General features: G+C 37.8%; 1 protein-coding gene across 1 annotated transcript in view; it reads left to right on the forward strand.

Moving 5' to 3' along the window:
• LNPEP (leucyl and cystinyl aminopeptidase) overlaps nt 1-15,081 on the forward strand; it is a 105,866-nt gene that overhangs the window by 66,296 nt on the left and 24,489 nt on the right. The window contains exons 9-11 of the mRNA XM_030848306.2: nt 8,446-8,577; nt 10,799-10,959; nt 11,193-11,281. Of these exons, the coding sequence (XP_030704166.2) occupies nt 8,446-8,577; nt 10,799-10,959; nt 11,193-11,281 (382 nt within the window). The remainder of the gene's footprint in view (nt 1-8,445; nt 8,578-10,798; nt 10,960-11,192; nt 11,282-15,081) is intronic.

A 15,081-nucleotide genomic window follows, 5' to 3' on the forward strand; every position in this document is an offset into this window, starting at 1 on the left:
ACAAGGGTGATAGTACTGAAAGTAATGGGCAATGGTTGGTTTTAGAATATATGGTAAACGTTAATCCAGTAGAATTTACTAATGGATTAGATGTGGAATTAAGAGAGGAGTCAAGGACGACTTTAAGATTTTTGCCTGAACAGTTGGAAAAATGGAGTTGTTATTTGCTGAAATGAGAAGATTATTGGAAGAGTAGATTTGGGGCAAGAAGAAAAAAAAGCTCAATTTTTGAGTAAGTTTGAGGTGCGTAAGTGGAGATAATAGGCGTGTAGTTGGATATGAGTCTGGAATTGAGGGGAAGTCTGGTTAGATATATAAATTTGCAGGTCATTTAAAACCCCTGGCATTGAGAAGATCATCTAGGAAGAAATTTAGAGAAGAAAAGAAGTCTGAAGATTAAATGCCAGGGGCACCAAAATTTAGTCCTTGAGAAAATAAGGAGGATCCTACAAAAGAGACAGAAAGGGATGGTTAGTTAGGGGAGGAATCAAGAGTGGTATGCCAAGGCCAAGTGCAGAAAGACTTTCAAGGAGGAGTGGGTGATCACTCATATCAAATGCTACTAGTAGGTTGATAAAGGTGAGCCTGAGAATTGACATTGGTTTGACACCATGAGATTCACCAGTGACCTTGATAAAACCACTTTCAGTGGAGTGATGGTCAGAAGATGGCTCAAGAGAAAATGGAAACAGAGCAAATGGAGGTGGCAAATGCAGACAACTCTTTTGAGGAGTTTACTTCAAAGGAGGAACAAGAAATAGGGTGATAATTGGAGGAGGCACAGGGTTAAGGAAAGGAAGGGGATCTTATTTGTTTAAACTAAGGACTGATACATAGTTTTTGTTAATGGAATGTTACAGTAGAGAGGGAAAGTTAATGATGCAGGAGAGAACGGGTTCTATTGAGAACAAGAATGAGCATTTAGAGGACATGCCCAGAAAGGGAGAGACAGCACATCCAGAGGAGAACCTCTGGAGTTCTGGAGGCTGAAAGTCCAAAATCAAGGTGCTGGCCAATTTGGTTCTTAGTGAGAGCTCTCTTCCTGGATTGTAGACAGCTGTCTTCTTGCTGTGTCCTCACATGCCGTGTGGCTGACAGGGTCTTGGTGCTCTGGTGTGGTGTCAGGCCTGAGCTTCTGAGGTGGGAGAAGGGAGTTCAGGACGTTGGACCACCAGAGACCTCCCAGCCCAATGTAATATCAATAGGTGAGAGTTCTCCCAGAGATCTCTGTCTCAACGCTAAGACCCAGCCCCACCCAACTGTCAGCGGACTCCAGTGCTGGACACCCCATGCCAAACAACTAGCAAGACAGGAACACAACCCCACCCGTTAGCAGAAAGGCTGCCTAAAATCATACTAAGTTCACAACACCCCAAAACACACCACCGGACACGACCCTGCCCACCAGAAAGACAAGATCCAGCCCCACCCACCAGAACACAGGCACCAGTCCCCACCACGAGGAACCTTACGCAAGCCACTGAACCAACCTCACCCACTGGGGGCAAACACTAAAAACAACAGGAACTACAAACCTGCAGCCTACAAAAAGGAGACCCCAAACACAGTAAGTTAAACAAAATGAGAACACAGAGAAATATGCAGCAGATGAAGGAGCAAGGTAAAAACCCACCAGACCTAACAAATGAAGAGGAAATAGGCAGTCTACCTGAAAAAGAATTCAGAGTAATGATAGTTAAAGGTGAGCCAAAACCTTGGAAATAGAATGGAGAAAATACAAGGATGTTTAACAAGGACCTAGAAGAATGAAAGAGAAAACAAACGATGATGAACAACAAAATAAAATTAAAAATTCTCTAGAAGGAATCAAGAGCAGAATAATTGAGGCAGAATACCAGATAAGTGACCTGGAAGATAAAATAGGGGAAATAACTACCACAGAGCAGAATAAAGAAAAAAGAATGAAAAGAATTGAGGACAGTCTCAGAGACCTCTGGGACAACAGTAAATGCACTAACATTTGACTTATAGGGGTCCTGGAAGAAGAACAGAAAAAGAAAGAGTCTGAGAAAATATTTAAAGAGATTATAGTTGAAAACTTCCCTAACCTGAGAAAGGAAGTAATCAAGTCCAGGAAGGGCAGAGTCCCATACAGGATAAATCCAAGGAGAAACATGCCAAGAAACATATTACTCAATCTATCAAACACTAAATACAAAGAAAAAATATTAAAAGCAGCAAGGGAAAAGCAACAAATTACATACAAGGGAATGCCCATAAGGTTAACAGCTGACCTTTCAGCAGAAACTCTGCAAGCCAGAAGGGAGTGGCAGGACATATTTAAAGTGATGAAAGGGAAAAACCTACAACAAAGATTACCCAGCAAGGATCTCATTCAGATTCGACAGAGAAATTAAAACGTTTACAGACAAGCAAAAGTTAAGAGAATTCAGCACCACCAAACCAGCTTTACACCAAATGCTAAAGGAACTTCTCTAGGCAGGAAACAAAAAAGAAGGAAAAGACCTACAAAAACAAACCCAAAACAGTTAAGATAATGGGAATAGGAACATACATATCGATAATTACCTTAAATGTAAATGGATTAAATGCTCCCACCAAAAGACATAGACTGGCTGAATGGATACAAAAACAAGACTCGTATATATGCTGTCTACAAGAGACCCACTTCAGACCTAGGGACACATACAGACTGAAAGGGAGGGGATGGAAAAAGATATTCCATGCAAATGGAAATCGAAAGCTGGAGTAGCCATTCTTATATCAGACAAAATAGACTTTAAAATAAAGACTATTACAAGAGACAAACAAGGACACTACATAGTGATCAAGGAATCAATCCAAGAAGATGATGTAACAATTGTAAATATTTATGCACCCAACATAGGAGCACCTCAATACATAAGGCAAATGCTAACAGCCATAAAAGGGGAAATCGACAGTAACACAGTCATAGTAGGGGACTTTAACACCCTGCTTGCACCAATGGACAGATCATCCAAAATGAAAATAAATAAGGAAACAAGCTTTAAATGACTCATTAAACAAGATGCACTTAATTGATATTTATAGGACATTCCATCCAAAAACAACAGAAGACACTTTCTTCTCAAGTTCTCATGGAACATTCTCCAGGATAGATCATATCTTGGGTCACAAATCAAGCCTTGGTAAATTTAAGAAAATTGAAATTGTATCAAGTATCTTTTCTGACCACAACACTATGAGACTAGATATTATTACAGGAAAAAAGCTGTAAAAAAATACAAACACATGGAGGCTAAACAATACACTACTAAAAAACCAAGAGATCACTGAAGGAATCAAAGAGGAAATCAAAAAATACGTGGAAAAAATGACAATCAAAACACAACAACCCAAAACCTATGGGATGCAGCACAAGCAATTCTAAGAGGGAAGTTTATAGCAATACAATCCTACCTCAAGAAACAAGAAAAATCTCAAGTAAACAACCTAACCTTACACCTAAAGCAATTAGAGAAAGAAGAACAAAGAAAACCCAAAGTTAGCAGAAGGAAAGAAATCATAAAGATCAGATCAGAAATACATGAAAAAGAAATGAAGGAAACAATTGCAAAGATCAATAAAACTAAAAGCTGGTTCTCTGAGAAGATAAACAAAATTGATAAACCATTAGCCAGACTCATAAAGAAAAAATGGGAGAAGACTGAAATCAACAGAATTAGAAATGGAAAAGGGGAAGTAACAGCTGACACTGCAGAAATACAAAGGATCATGAGAGTTTACAACAAGCAACTCTATCGTAATAAAATGGACAACCTGAAAGAAATGGACAAATTCTTAGAAAAGCACAACCTTCCAAGACTGAACCAGGAAGAAATGGAAAATATAAACAGACCAATCACAAGCACTGAAATTCAAAGTGTGATTAAAAATCTTCCAACAAACGAAAGGCCAGGACCAGATGGCTTCACAGGCGAATTCTGTCAAACATTTAGAGAAGAGCTAACACCTATCCTTCTCAAACTCTTCCAAAATAGAGCAGAGGGAGGAACACTCCCAACCTCATTCTACGAGACCACCATCACCCTGATACCAAAACCAGACAAAGATGTCACAAAGAAAGAAAACTACAGGCCAATATCACTGACGAACATAGATGCAAAAATCCTCCAGAAAATACTAGCAAACAGAATCCAACAGCACATTAAACGGATCATACACCATGATCAGGTGGGGTTTATCCCAGGAATGCAAGTTTTCTTCAGTATACGCAAATCAATCAATATGATAAACCATATTAACAAACTGAAGGAGAATCCATATGATCATCTCAATAGATGCAGAAAAAGCTTTTGACAGTATTCAACACACATTTATGATAAAACCCCTCTAGAAGTAGGCATAGAGGGAACTTACCACAACATAATAAAGGCCATATATGACAGACCCACAGCCAACATTGTTCTCAATGGTGAAAAACTGAAACCATTTCCACTAAAATCAGGAACAAGACAAGGTTGCCCACTTTCACCACTATTATTCAACATAGTTTTGCAAGTTTTAGCCACAGCAATCAGAGAAGAAAAAGAAAGAAAAGGAATCCAAATCGCAAAAGAAGAAGTAAAACTGTCACTGTTTGCAGATGACATGATACTATACATAGAGAATCCTAAAGATGCTACCAGAAAACTACTAGAGCTAATCAATGAATTTGGTAGAGTTGCAGGATACAAAATTAATGCACAGAAATTTCTTGCATTCCTATACACTAATGATGAAGTATCTGAAAGAGAAATTAAGGAAACACTCCCATTTACCATTGCAACCAAAAAATAAAATACCTAGGAATAAACCAACCTAAGGAGACAAAAGACCTGTATGCAGAAAACTATAAGACACTGATGAAAGAAATTAAAGATGATACAAACAGATGAAGAGATATACCATGTTCTTGGATTGGAAGAATCAACATTGTGAAAATGACTATACTACCCAAAGCAATCTACAGATTCAGTGCAATCCCTATCAAACTACCAATGGCATTTTTCACAGAACTAGAGCAAACAGTTTCACAATTTGTATGGAAACACAGAAGACCCCAAATAGCCAAAGCAACTTGAGAACAAAGAACGGAGCTGGAGGAATCAGGCTCCCTGACTTCAGACAATACTACAAAGCTACAGTAGTCAAGACAGTATGGTACTGGCACAAAAATAGAAATATAGATCAATGGAACAGGATAGAAAGCCCAGAGATAAACCCACGCACATATGGTCACCTTATCTTTGATAAAGGAGTCAAGAATATACAATGGAGAAAAGACAGCCTCCTCAATAAGTGGTGCTGGGAAACCTAGACAGCTACATGTAAAAGAATGAAATTAGAACACTCCCTAACACCTATAAAAAATAAACTCAAACTGGATTAAAGACCTAAATGAAAGGCCAGATACTATAAAACTCTTAGAGGAAAACATAGGCAGAACACTCTATGACATAAATCACTTCAAGATCCTTTTTGACCCACCTCCTAGAGAAATGGAAATAAAAATAAACAAATGGGACCTAATGAAACTTCAAAGCTTTTGCACAGCAAAGGAAACCATAAATAAGACCAAAAGACAACCCTTAGAATGGGAGAAAATATTTGCAAATGAAGCAACTGACAAAGGATTAATCTCCAAAATATACAAGCAGCTCATGCAGCTCAATATCAAAAAAAGAAACAGCCCAATCCAAAAATGGGCAGAAGACCTAAATAGACATTTCTCCAAGAAGATATACAGACTGCCAACAAACACATGAAAGAATGCTCAACATCACTAATCATTAGAGAAATGCAAATCAAAACTACAATGAGGTATCACTCACACCGGTAAGAATGGCCATCATCCAAAAATCTACAAACAGTATATGCTGGAGAGGGTGTGGAGAAAAGGGAACCCTCTTTTACTGTTGGTGGGAATGTAAATTGATACAGCCACTATGGAGAACAGTATGGAGGTTCCTTAAAAAAATAAAAATAGAACTACCATATGACCCAGCAATCCCACTACTGTGCATATACCCTGAGAAAACCATAATTCAAAAGGAGTCATGTACCACAGTGTTCTTTGCAGTGCTATTTACGATAGCCAGGATATGGAAGCAGCCTAAGTGTCCATCGACAGATGAATGGATAAAGAAGATGTGGCACCTATATACAATGGAATATTAGTCAGCCATAAAAAGAAACAAAATTGAGTTATTTGTAGTGAGGTGGATTGACCTAGAGTCTGTCATACAGAGTGAAGTAAGTCAGAAAGAGAAAAACAAATACCGTATGCTAACACATATATATGGAATCTTAGAGAGAAAAAAAATGGTTCTGAGGAACCTGGGGCAGGACAGGAATAAAGGCACAGACGTAGAGAATGGACTTGAGGACATGCGGAGCGGAAAGGGTAATCTGGGACGATGTGAGAGAGTAGCATTGACATATATGCACTACCGAATGTAAAACAGATAGCTAGTGGGAAGCAGCTGCTTAGCACAGGGAGATCAGCTTGGTGCTGTGTGACCACCTAGAGGGGTGGGATTGGGGCGGGGGGAGACGCAAGAGGGAGGGGATATGGGGATATATGTATACGTATAGCTGATTCACTTTGTTATACAGCAGAAACTAACACAACACTGTAAAGCATTTATACTGCAATAAAGATTAAAAACAACAACAAAAAAAAGAGCATTTAAATTTATAGTAGCACTGAAGTGTGTTACAGAAATAAGAGAGTAATAGGTATTAAGTAGTAGATATTAAGTTCAGTTATGTGTATCTGATAATCTTGATGACTTAACATTGCTACATTTTTATCAGAAGTGAAATTCATTCAAAAAGTATTTGAGTGCCTCCTCTGTACCAGACATTATTTTAGTCATAGGAATTGAGCTTTTCAGTTTTTCCCTAAATTAACTTACAGTCTAGAAGAGGAAATAAAAATATATCTATAGCAGATGCAGGAAGTATGGTATAAATTGCTTTTGAATATGGAGAAATACGATTTGTGTCTCAAATCGGGGAAGGCTTCACAGAAGAGGCGGTTATTTTAAGACTGGAGAAGATGACGTGCATCAGTGAGTATAGTGTGCCCTTTAGCAGTTGCATGTCTGACTCTGAATTTTTGGTGTATGCTTACTACCCTGTATGTACATTCATATATTCCAAACATATTTGAAGTGAGTCTGCAGGAAGAAGAGAGATCTTGAAAACAACTTCAGCATCATGACGTACTAAAATTTGAAATTAATGTACTCCCTAGCAAAGAGACCTTTGAGAGTTCAGCTAGTTTATTGTCTCCAGCAGTGTGCTTTAAGCATTGGAGATAGGGGTGGGTAATGCCACAGAAAATTTGGCATTTTTTAAATTAAAAATATATTTATACTTGTCCTACAGATAGGTTCATCTGTACCATTTTTCCAGAGTCCACATATATGCGTTAATATACAATATTTGTTTTTCTCTTTCTGACTTACTTCGCTCTGTATGGCAGACTCTAGGTCCATTCATGTCTCTACAAATGACCCAATTTTGTTCCTTTTTAAGGCTGAGTAATATTCCATTTTATATATGTACCACATTTTCTTTATCCATTCATCTTGGTGCTCTGTGGTGATCTATATGGGTGGGATAGGGGGGTGGGAGGGAGGTCCAAGAGGGAGGAGATATATGTATACATATAGCTGATTCACTTCATTGTACAGCAGAAACTAACACAACATTATAAAGCAACTATACCCCAATTTAAAAACATATATGTATATAAAAACACTTAACTTTTTCTTTTAAATTTATTTATTTATTTTATTAATCTTTGGCTTCGTTGGGTCTTCATTGCTGCGCATGGGCTTTCTGTAGTTGCGGTGAGCGGGGGCTACTCTTCATTTCAGTGCACGGGCTCTCATCATGGTGGCTTCTCATTGCGGAGAACGGGCTCTACGCACACGGGCTTCAGTAGGTGTGCCACGCAGGCTCAGTAGTTGTGGCTCGCAGGCTCTAGAGCGCAGACTCAGTAGTTGTGGTACCCAGGCTTAGTTGCTCCGCGGTATGTGGGATCTTCCCGGACCAGGGCTCGTACCCGTGTCCCCTGCATTGGCAGGTGGGTTCTTAACCACTGCGCCACCAGAGAAGCCCAAAACACTTAACTTTTTAACACTAACACTGAAACAGTGAGTAACTGAGAGACCACACAAAATGGCTCATAGAAGAATTAGTGCAAATAGAAATTTACTCCATTAATTCTTTTCAAACCTCTTAAAATAATTTTTAAGACAATTTCAACATAGTACACAACTGGTTATGTGAGACTAAATAACTGTATTATCACTGGGTTATGAAAGTATTTGCTTACAGTGATTGTATTTTGAATCTTAGATTCTTATCTCTATAAACCTATTGTATTCTATTATTTTCTTCCCCTTTTTGCTTTTTTTTTTTGAATAGGGAGCTTCTCTGTTGTTGATGCTGAAAACTTACCTTAGTGAAGATGTATTTCAACATGCTATTGTTCTTTACCTACATAATCATAGCTATGCATCCATTCACAGTGATGATCTGTGGGATAGTTTTAATGAGGTAAGTGACCTGGATATTTTATTTAGCTCTTAAACTAAGAAGAGAGGAGTTCTTATATTTATGTTTTTATCAAGTATGTAAATAAGCTGTGGTACCAAGGATAGTTATTTAAGAGAGAGGGGAATGGAGCTTAGTATATAAATATTTATGAATAAGAGCACAGAATTAAAAGTCATGAAATGGAAGTCCTGGTCTTAATTGTTGAAAAAATTGCATGAGGCCTTGTGTAAGCATCTTTAGTCTATATCTTAATCTCCATTACTACTTTGTAAGAAAGTTCTCTTTTCTGAATTAGTGTATATTATTATGTTTTCATTATTTGATTTTTTTTTCAAAAATCTCTTTTCCTTTCCTTATGTTTTTGCAGTCTTTCTACCTTACATTCAAGATTTTTTGCTCTATACTCTGCCTTATGAATCCTCCTATCTTTTGTGGCCATGTTCCTCTAACTTAGATGATGTATCATAGTCTGGCTGCCATGGCTCCATACTGCCCTTGGATCATTTTGCTGCTTGGATTTTGTTGTGCCTAGAATTCTAACAAGCAGTGTAATCGGTTACAAGTTATGCTTCATAACAGTGTGTGAACCCAGCCCGCATCGTGCACATATGCTGATGGCGTAGCCCTTATAAGCATTTGAATTTGTTACCCTGATCTAGATCAATGGTTTTTAACGTTTTGGAAGATCACAGACATATTTGAAAATTTGATGAAAGTTCTGGACATATTCCCCCAATAAACCACAGATAGGCAAAACATCACACACAGATTCAACGTTTTATGGATCCTGGGTTAAGAACCCCTGCTCTGGATCTTTTCCATGTGCTCTCTCCGCTCCCTTGCCTTCTCTGAAATTTGGTATCTTCTAATTGTTAACCCTTTTCCCAGAAGATATATCTTCCCTACTGTCTGAGTTCTTTTTGAGAAGAACGATCAGTCCTTATTACCTAAGAGTTGCTTCTAAATCATTGTTTTTCCTCTTATCAGGTAGTAGCATTTCAAATGAAAGCCACATTATTTACTTTATACTCATTGTATTATCTCCTGACATTTAGAATATGTTTCTGCCTTCCTCACTGACTTCAACTTTTGCATCACAGTGTTTTCCTATCCAGATCTAGCCCCTTAACGTCATCCTCAGGTTCTTCAGCATCCACATCAAATTATGCACTGGACTTTTCATTTCAGTTCTGTTTCAGAGACCCAAAAGTGCCTTGCTTTGGGGCAAGCTTGTTTTCTTCCCAACCTCTTGTCCAGAAATAAATAGGTCAGAGCCATGAGAAACATAAGGTTAATCTCACAAAGCATTTGGGAAGATTTTCTCCATCCTTTTCGGCTTTAAATAAATAGGTGTATGTCGACTGAGGTGTAAGGCCTGCCATAGTGGCGTGATACTACAAAACATTTTAAGCACTTGATGATTTGAGTTGCTTGCAAATCCATAGGTAATCTAGAAAAATAATTTGAATCGTAAATTTAGCTCACCTGCTTCAAAGAGGTAGTTCAAAAATTGCTTCTTAATCATTGATACCAGATGTCTTAGGGACAGGGAGCTTTAGAGGGTCTGTGAACCTCTGACACTGGATTCTAGATCTTGTAGATAAATTCATGTATTTTATAGGAAAAAGGGGTATGTGACCATGAAAAACATTCACTGCTGTTCTCTAGAGAGACCTAAAGTCCAGGCAGCCGACCTGTTTGTATCTCACTCCTCTGCTGCTGCTCCCAGGCACTCCCACAGGATGAGCTCTTTAAAAGATGAACTTTAACATTTGTGAAAGCAGAGAGTCTGGGGAATAAAGAGAAATCTGGACCGAGAAATCTAGACCTAGCTGATTCACAGGAGTGAGTAGCAGTGCTTCTGATTCTAGACTGCATATCATTATCCATACCTTCTAAATGTTAGTATTGTGACCTGAAGGAGTGCTTATATCTTCTTAGGGATTTTAATGAACACTCAGTTGGTTGATAGCATATGTGCTGCTTTTTCAACATAGTTCCTCTCTCACTCTCTTTAGTTATCACTTAGCTGTATTCCAGTTTACTTTCCTTTTAGCACTTGCTCAATTACCTAGAGTAAAAATGTAAATTCAACTCAGCATTTGTGCTTCTTTTTTATATTACCATTAAATGTAGTCTCCATAGAATGTGGTAGGGAAAGAGGGAAAGGTACTATAAAATTCTTAGACTGTTTAAGCAAAAATAATTTTTTTTTCTATAGGTCTCAAACAAAACACTAGACGTAAGGAAAATGATGAAAACCTGGACCCTGCAGAAAGGATTTCCTTTAGTGACTGTTCAAAGAAAAGGAAAGGAACTTCTGGTGCAACAAGAAAGATTTTCTTTAAATATGAAGCCTGAAATTCAGCCTTCAGATGCAAGGTGAGTGCCCTCTCTCTCTCCCCGCTATCTCTTTTGCACCCTCAGGTTAAAGTATTTTTGAATGTTTTGTAATCATAAGTTCTTAAGAAACCTAACAAGATTATCCCTTTCCGGGAATAGCTTGAAAAATGTCACCTTCCTGCCAAAAAAAAAAAAAAATAACCCAACAAGTTATGTGTAACTGACTGAAATATTGGAAAGAGTGATAATCTTCCAGTATTTTCTTTTTACAGCTCTCTGTGGCATATTCCACTATCCTATGTCACTGATGAAGGAAATTATTCAAAGTATCGATCAGTATCATTACTGGACAAGAAATCAGGTTTGGCTATATTTAACACTTTTCTGAAATGAAATTAGAAACAGCATATTTTCTAAAAATTGACCAAGCAGCAGAAAGGAGATTGCACTTTCCATTACACTTTCCAATGTACACAGCTCTCTGAGCTGGTTTTATGAGACACCTGTACAAAATGTGACTAAGGTGAGAGTGATTCTATGTATCCTGCATAAAACTGGTCTTTCTTAGTCATGTGAAATAAGGTATAAAAAATTGCACTGAATATGCTAGCAGTTGTGGTAGAAAATAGCGAATACTCTGTTTTTGTATCCTAGATAAATATTTTGTTAGAAGTAGTAGATCAGTTTCTTAAAGTATACTCTGCTGTCTACTCTCTAGGGGTGGGCTGAGGCGACTGCATTTTAATAAGCACCCTAGATGATTCTTATGCATGACAAACGTTGATTCATGAGACAGATTTGTAGTAAATAATTATTACAAAATGTCCTGTAGACACAGTATACATTTTTTGATAATGAGAAGATAGGGCAAGAAATTATGATTGTGGGGGGATAATAAAATGTAAAGATTGTATATGCTGACCCACAAGGAGTCTATAAAAAGAAATTGAAATGTAGTTTCTAACCATCTGTTAAATACCACTGAATGCTACACCACGTATCCTCTTAATTTACATCCAGAAAACATGAGGCTCTTGGGTTCTGCAGGAACCATTAGTGATACTTTAGATTTATGGAAAGGGAAAATTTCTTGTTTGAATTGGATCTGTTGTTGTTCAATCCTGTATCTTTGAGAGGGGAGTGTAGCTTAGTAACAGTCTGACTTTGGAGCCACATTGCCTGGTTCAGTTGTATGATTTTAGGTGAGTTATGTGACCTCTCTGAGCCTCTTTCCCTGAGCTATAGAATGGAGAGAGTAATTATACTTGCGTTATAGTGTTATGTGAGGATTAATTGAGCTCATTTATATGAAGCACCTAGAATAATGCCTGGCATATGTTATGTGCTATATAAGTGTTAGTTATCATTATTAATGTTACTATTGAAAAAAAATAATTTCTAAGCATAACATATGCACATTATATAAAATCCAGAAGATGGAGAACAAATCTTATTACCCTATTGTAACTACTCTCATGATTATTTCTTTCTAGTCATTTTTTTAAAATAATTTTTACTTGGTTGATATTGTATACATGTGATTTTTATATCTTACCTTTTTTTTTTTACATCTTTATTGGAGTATAATTGCTTTACAATGGTGTGTTAGTTTCTGCTTTATAACAAAGTGAATCAGTTATACATATACATATGTTCCCATATCTCTTCCCTCTTGCGTCTCCCTCACTCCCATCCTCCCTATCCCACCCCTCCAGGCGGTCACAGAGCACCGAGCTGATCTCCCTGTGCTATGCGGCTGCTTCCCACTAGCTATCTACCTTACGTTTGGTAGTGTATATATGTCCATGCCTCTCTCTTGCTTTGTCACAGCTTACCCTTCCCCTTCCCCATATCCTCAAGTCCATTTTTTAGTAGGTCTGTGTCTTTATTCCTGTCTTACCCCTAGGTTCTTCATGACATTTTTTTTTCTTAAATTCCATATATATGTGTTAGCATATGGTATTTGTCTTTCTCTTTCTGACTTACTTCTCTCTGTATGACAGACTCTAGGTCTATCCACCTCATTACAAATAGCTCAATTTCGTTTCTTTTTATGGCTGACTAATATTCCGTTGTATATATGTGCCACATCTTCTTTATCCATTCATCCGATGATGGACACTTAGGTTGTTTCCATGTCCTGGCTATTGTAAATAGAGCTGCAATGAACATTTTGGTGCATGACTCTTTTTGAATTATGGTTTTCTCAAGGTATATGCCCAGTAGTGGGATTGCTGTGTTGTATGGTAGTTCTATTTTTAGTTTTTTAAGGAACCTCTATACTGTTCTCCATAGTGGCTGTATCAATTTACATTGCCACCAGCAGTGCAAGAGGGTTCCCTTTTTTCCACACCATCTCCAGCATTTGTCATTTGTAGATTTTCTGATGATGCCCATTCTAACTAGTGTGAGGTGATACCTCACCGTACTTTTGATTTACATTTCTCTAATAATTAGTGATGTTGAGCAGCTTTTCATGTGCTTCTTGCCCATCTGTCTGTCTTCTTTGGAGAAATATCTGTTTAGATCTTCTGTCCATTTTTTGATTGGGTTGTTTGTTTTTTTAATATTGAGCTGCATGAACTGTTTATATATTTTGGAGATTAATCCTTTGTCTATTGATTCATTTGCAGATATTTTCTCGCGCTTGTCTTTTCACCTTATTTATAGTTTCCTTTACTTTGCAAAAGTTTTTAAGTTTCCTTAGGTCCCATTTGTTTATTTTTGTTTTTATTTCCATTACTCTAAGAGGTGGGTCAAAAAAATTTTGCTGTGATTTATGTCAAAGAGTGTTCTTCCAGGCTTCCCTGGTGGCACAGTGGTTGAGAGTCCACCTACCCATGCAGGGGACACAGGTTCATGCCCCGGTCCGGGAAGATCCCACATGCCACAGAGCGGCTAGGCCCGTGAGCCATGGCCACTGAGCCTGCGCGTCCGGATCCTGTGCTCCGCAATGGGAGAGGCCACAACAGTGAGAGGCCCACGTACCGCAAAAAAAAAAAAAAAAAAAAATGTTTTCCTCTAAGAATTTTATAGTGTCCGGTCTTACATTTAGGTCTTTAATCCATTTTCAGTTTATTTTTGTGTATAGTGTTAGGGAGTGTTCTAATTTCATTTTTTTACACGTAGCAGTCCAGTTTTCCCAGCACCACTTATTGAAGAGACTGTCTTTTCTCCATTGTATATCCTTGCCTCCTTTGTCATAGATTAGTTGACCATAGGTGCGTGGGTTTACCTCTGAGCTTTCTATCCTGTTCCATTGATCTGTATTTCTCTTTTTATGCCAGTACCATATTGTCTTGATTACTGTAGCTTTGTAGTATAGTCTGAAGTCAGGGAGTCTGATTCCTCCAGCTCCGTTTTTTTCCCTCAAGGTTGCTTTGGCTGTTCGGGGTCTTTTGTGTCTCCATACAAATTTTAAGATTTTTTTGTTCTAGTTCTGTAAAAAATGTCATTGGTAATTTGATAGGGATTGCATTCTATCTGTAGATTGCTTTACCCATCTCCCTATTTTCAAAAGGGACCAATAAGGAAATTTTGCAAACCTCCCAATGGTATATAAGTTTTTGGTGGTATTAGAAATAATTGGACAATAAGAAATCTACTTTTATTAGCCCTCTACTTTTTAGCTTAGTTCATATGCCAGTTTCTTAAACTCTTTCTGAGATTCACACCCCAAAGTCTTGCTCATATTTTCCTGCTATTTGCCATTTCCTTCTAAGTCCTTACCTGGCACTCTCTGCTTCCACTGCACAAAAGTTGTTTCAGCAACTCAAACATGCCACACTGCCTCTTGTCTCTGGGCCTTTACATGTGATGTTTTCTTTTCTGGAAGAACACTCCTGCCTCCTGATTCCTTGGTTTTACTCCTATGCACTCTTCAGATCTCAACTCATCCATTGCTTACTCTAAGGAGCCCTCCCTCACCCCAAGACAGGTTAGATGCCCTACTTATGTGTTTTAATGATATTCTCTACTTTTTATATACTATAAGTACTGTTTTGTTTATATTTATCCCACATTAGATGTATCCCCCATTGAGGGTGGAGATCTTGGTCACACCAATCACTTTTGCAACCTTAGCACCCTATAGGTACACAAAAATTTATTGAATAAATAAATTTAGTCTATAACAACGTGACTCAATTTCAAATCTCACTG

Source organism: Globicephala melas, chromosome 3, assembly GCF_963455315.2.
Source record: "Globicephala melas chromosome 3, mGloMel1.2, whole genome shotgun sequence".
Classification (NCBI taxonomy): domain Eukaryota; kingdom Metazoa; phylum Chordata; class Mammalia; order Artiodactyla; family Delphinidae; genus Globicephala; species Globicephala melas.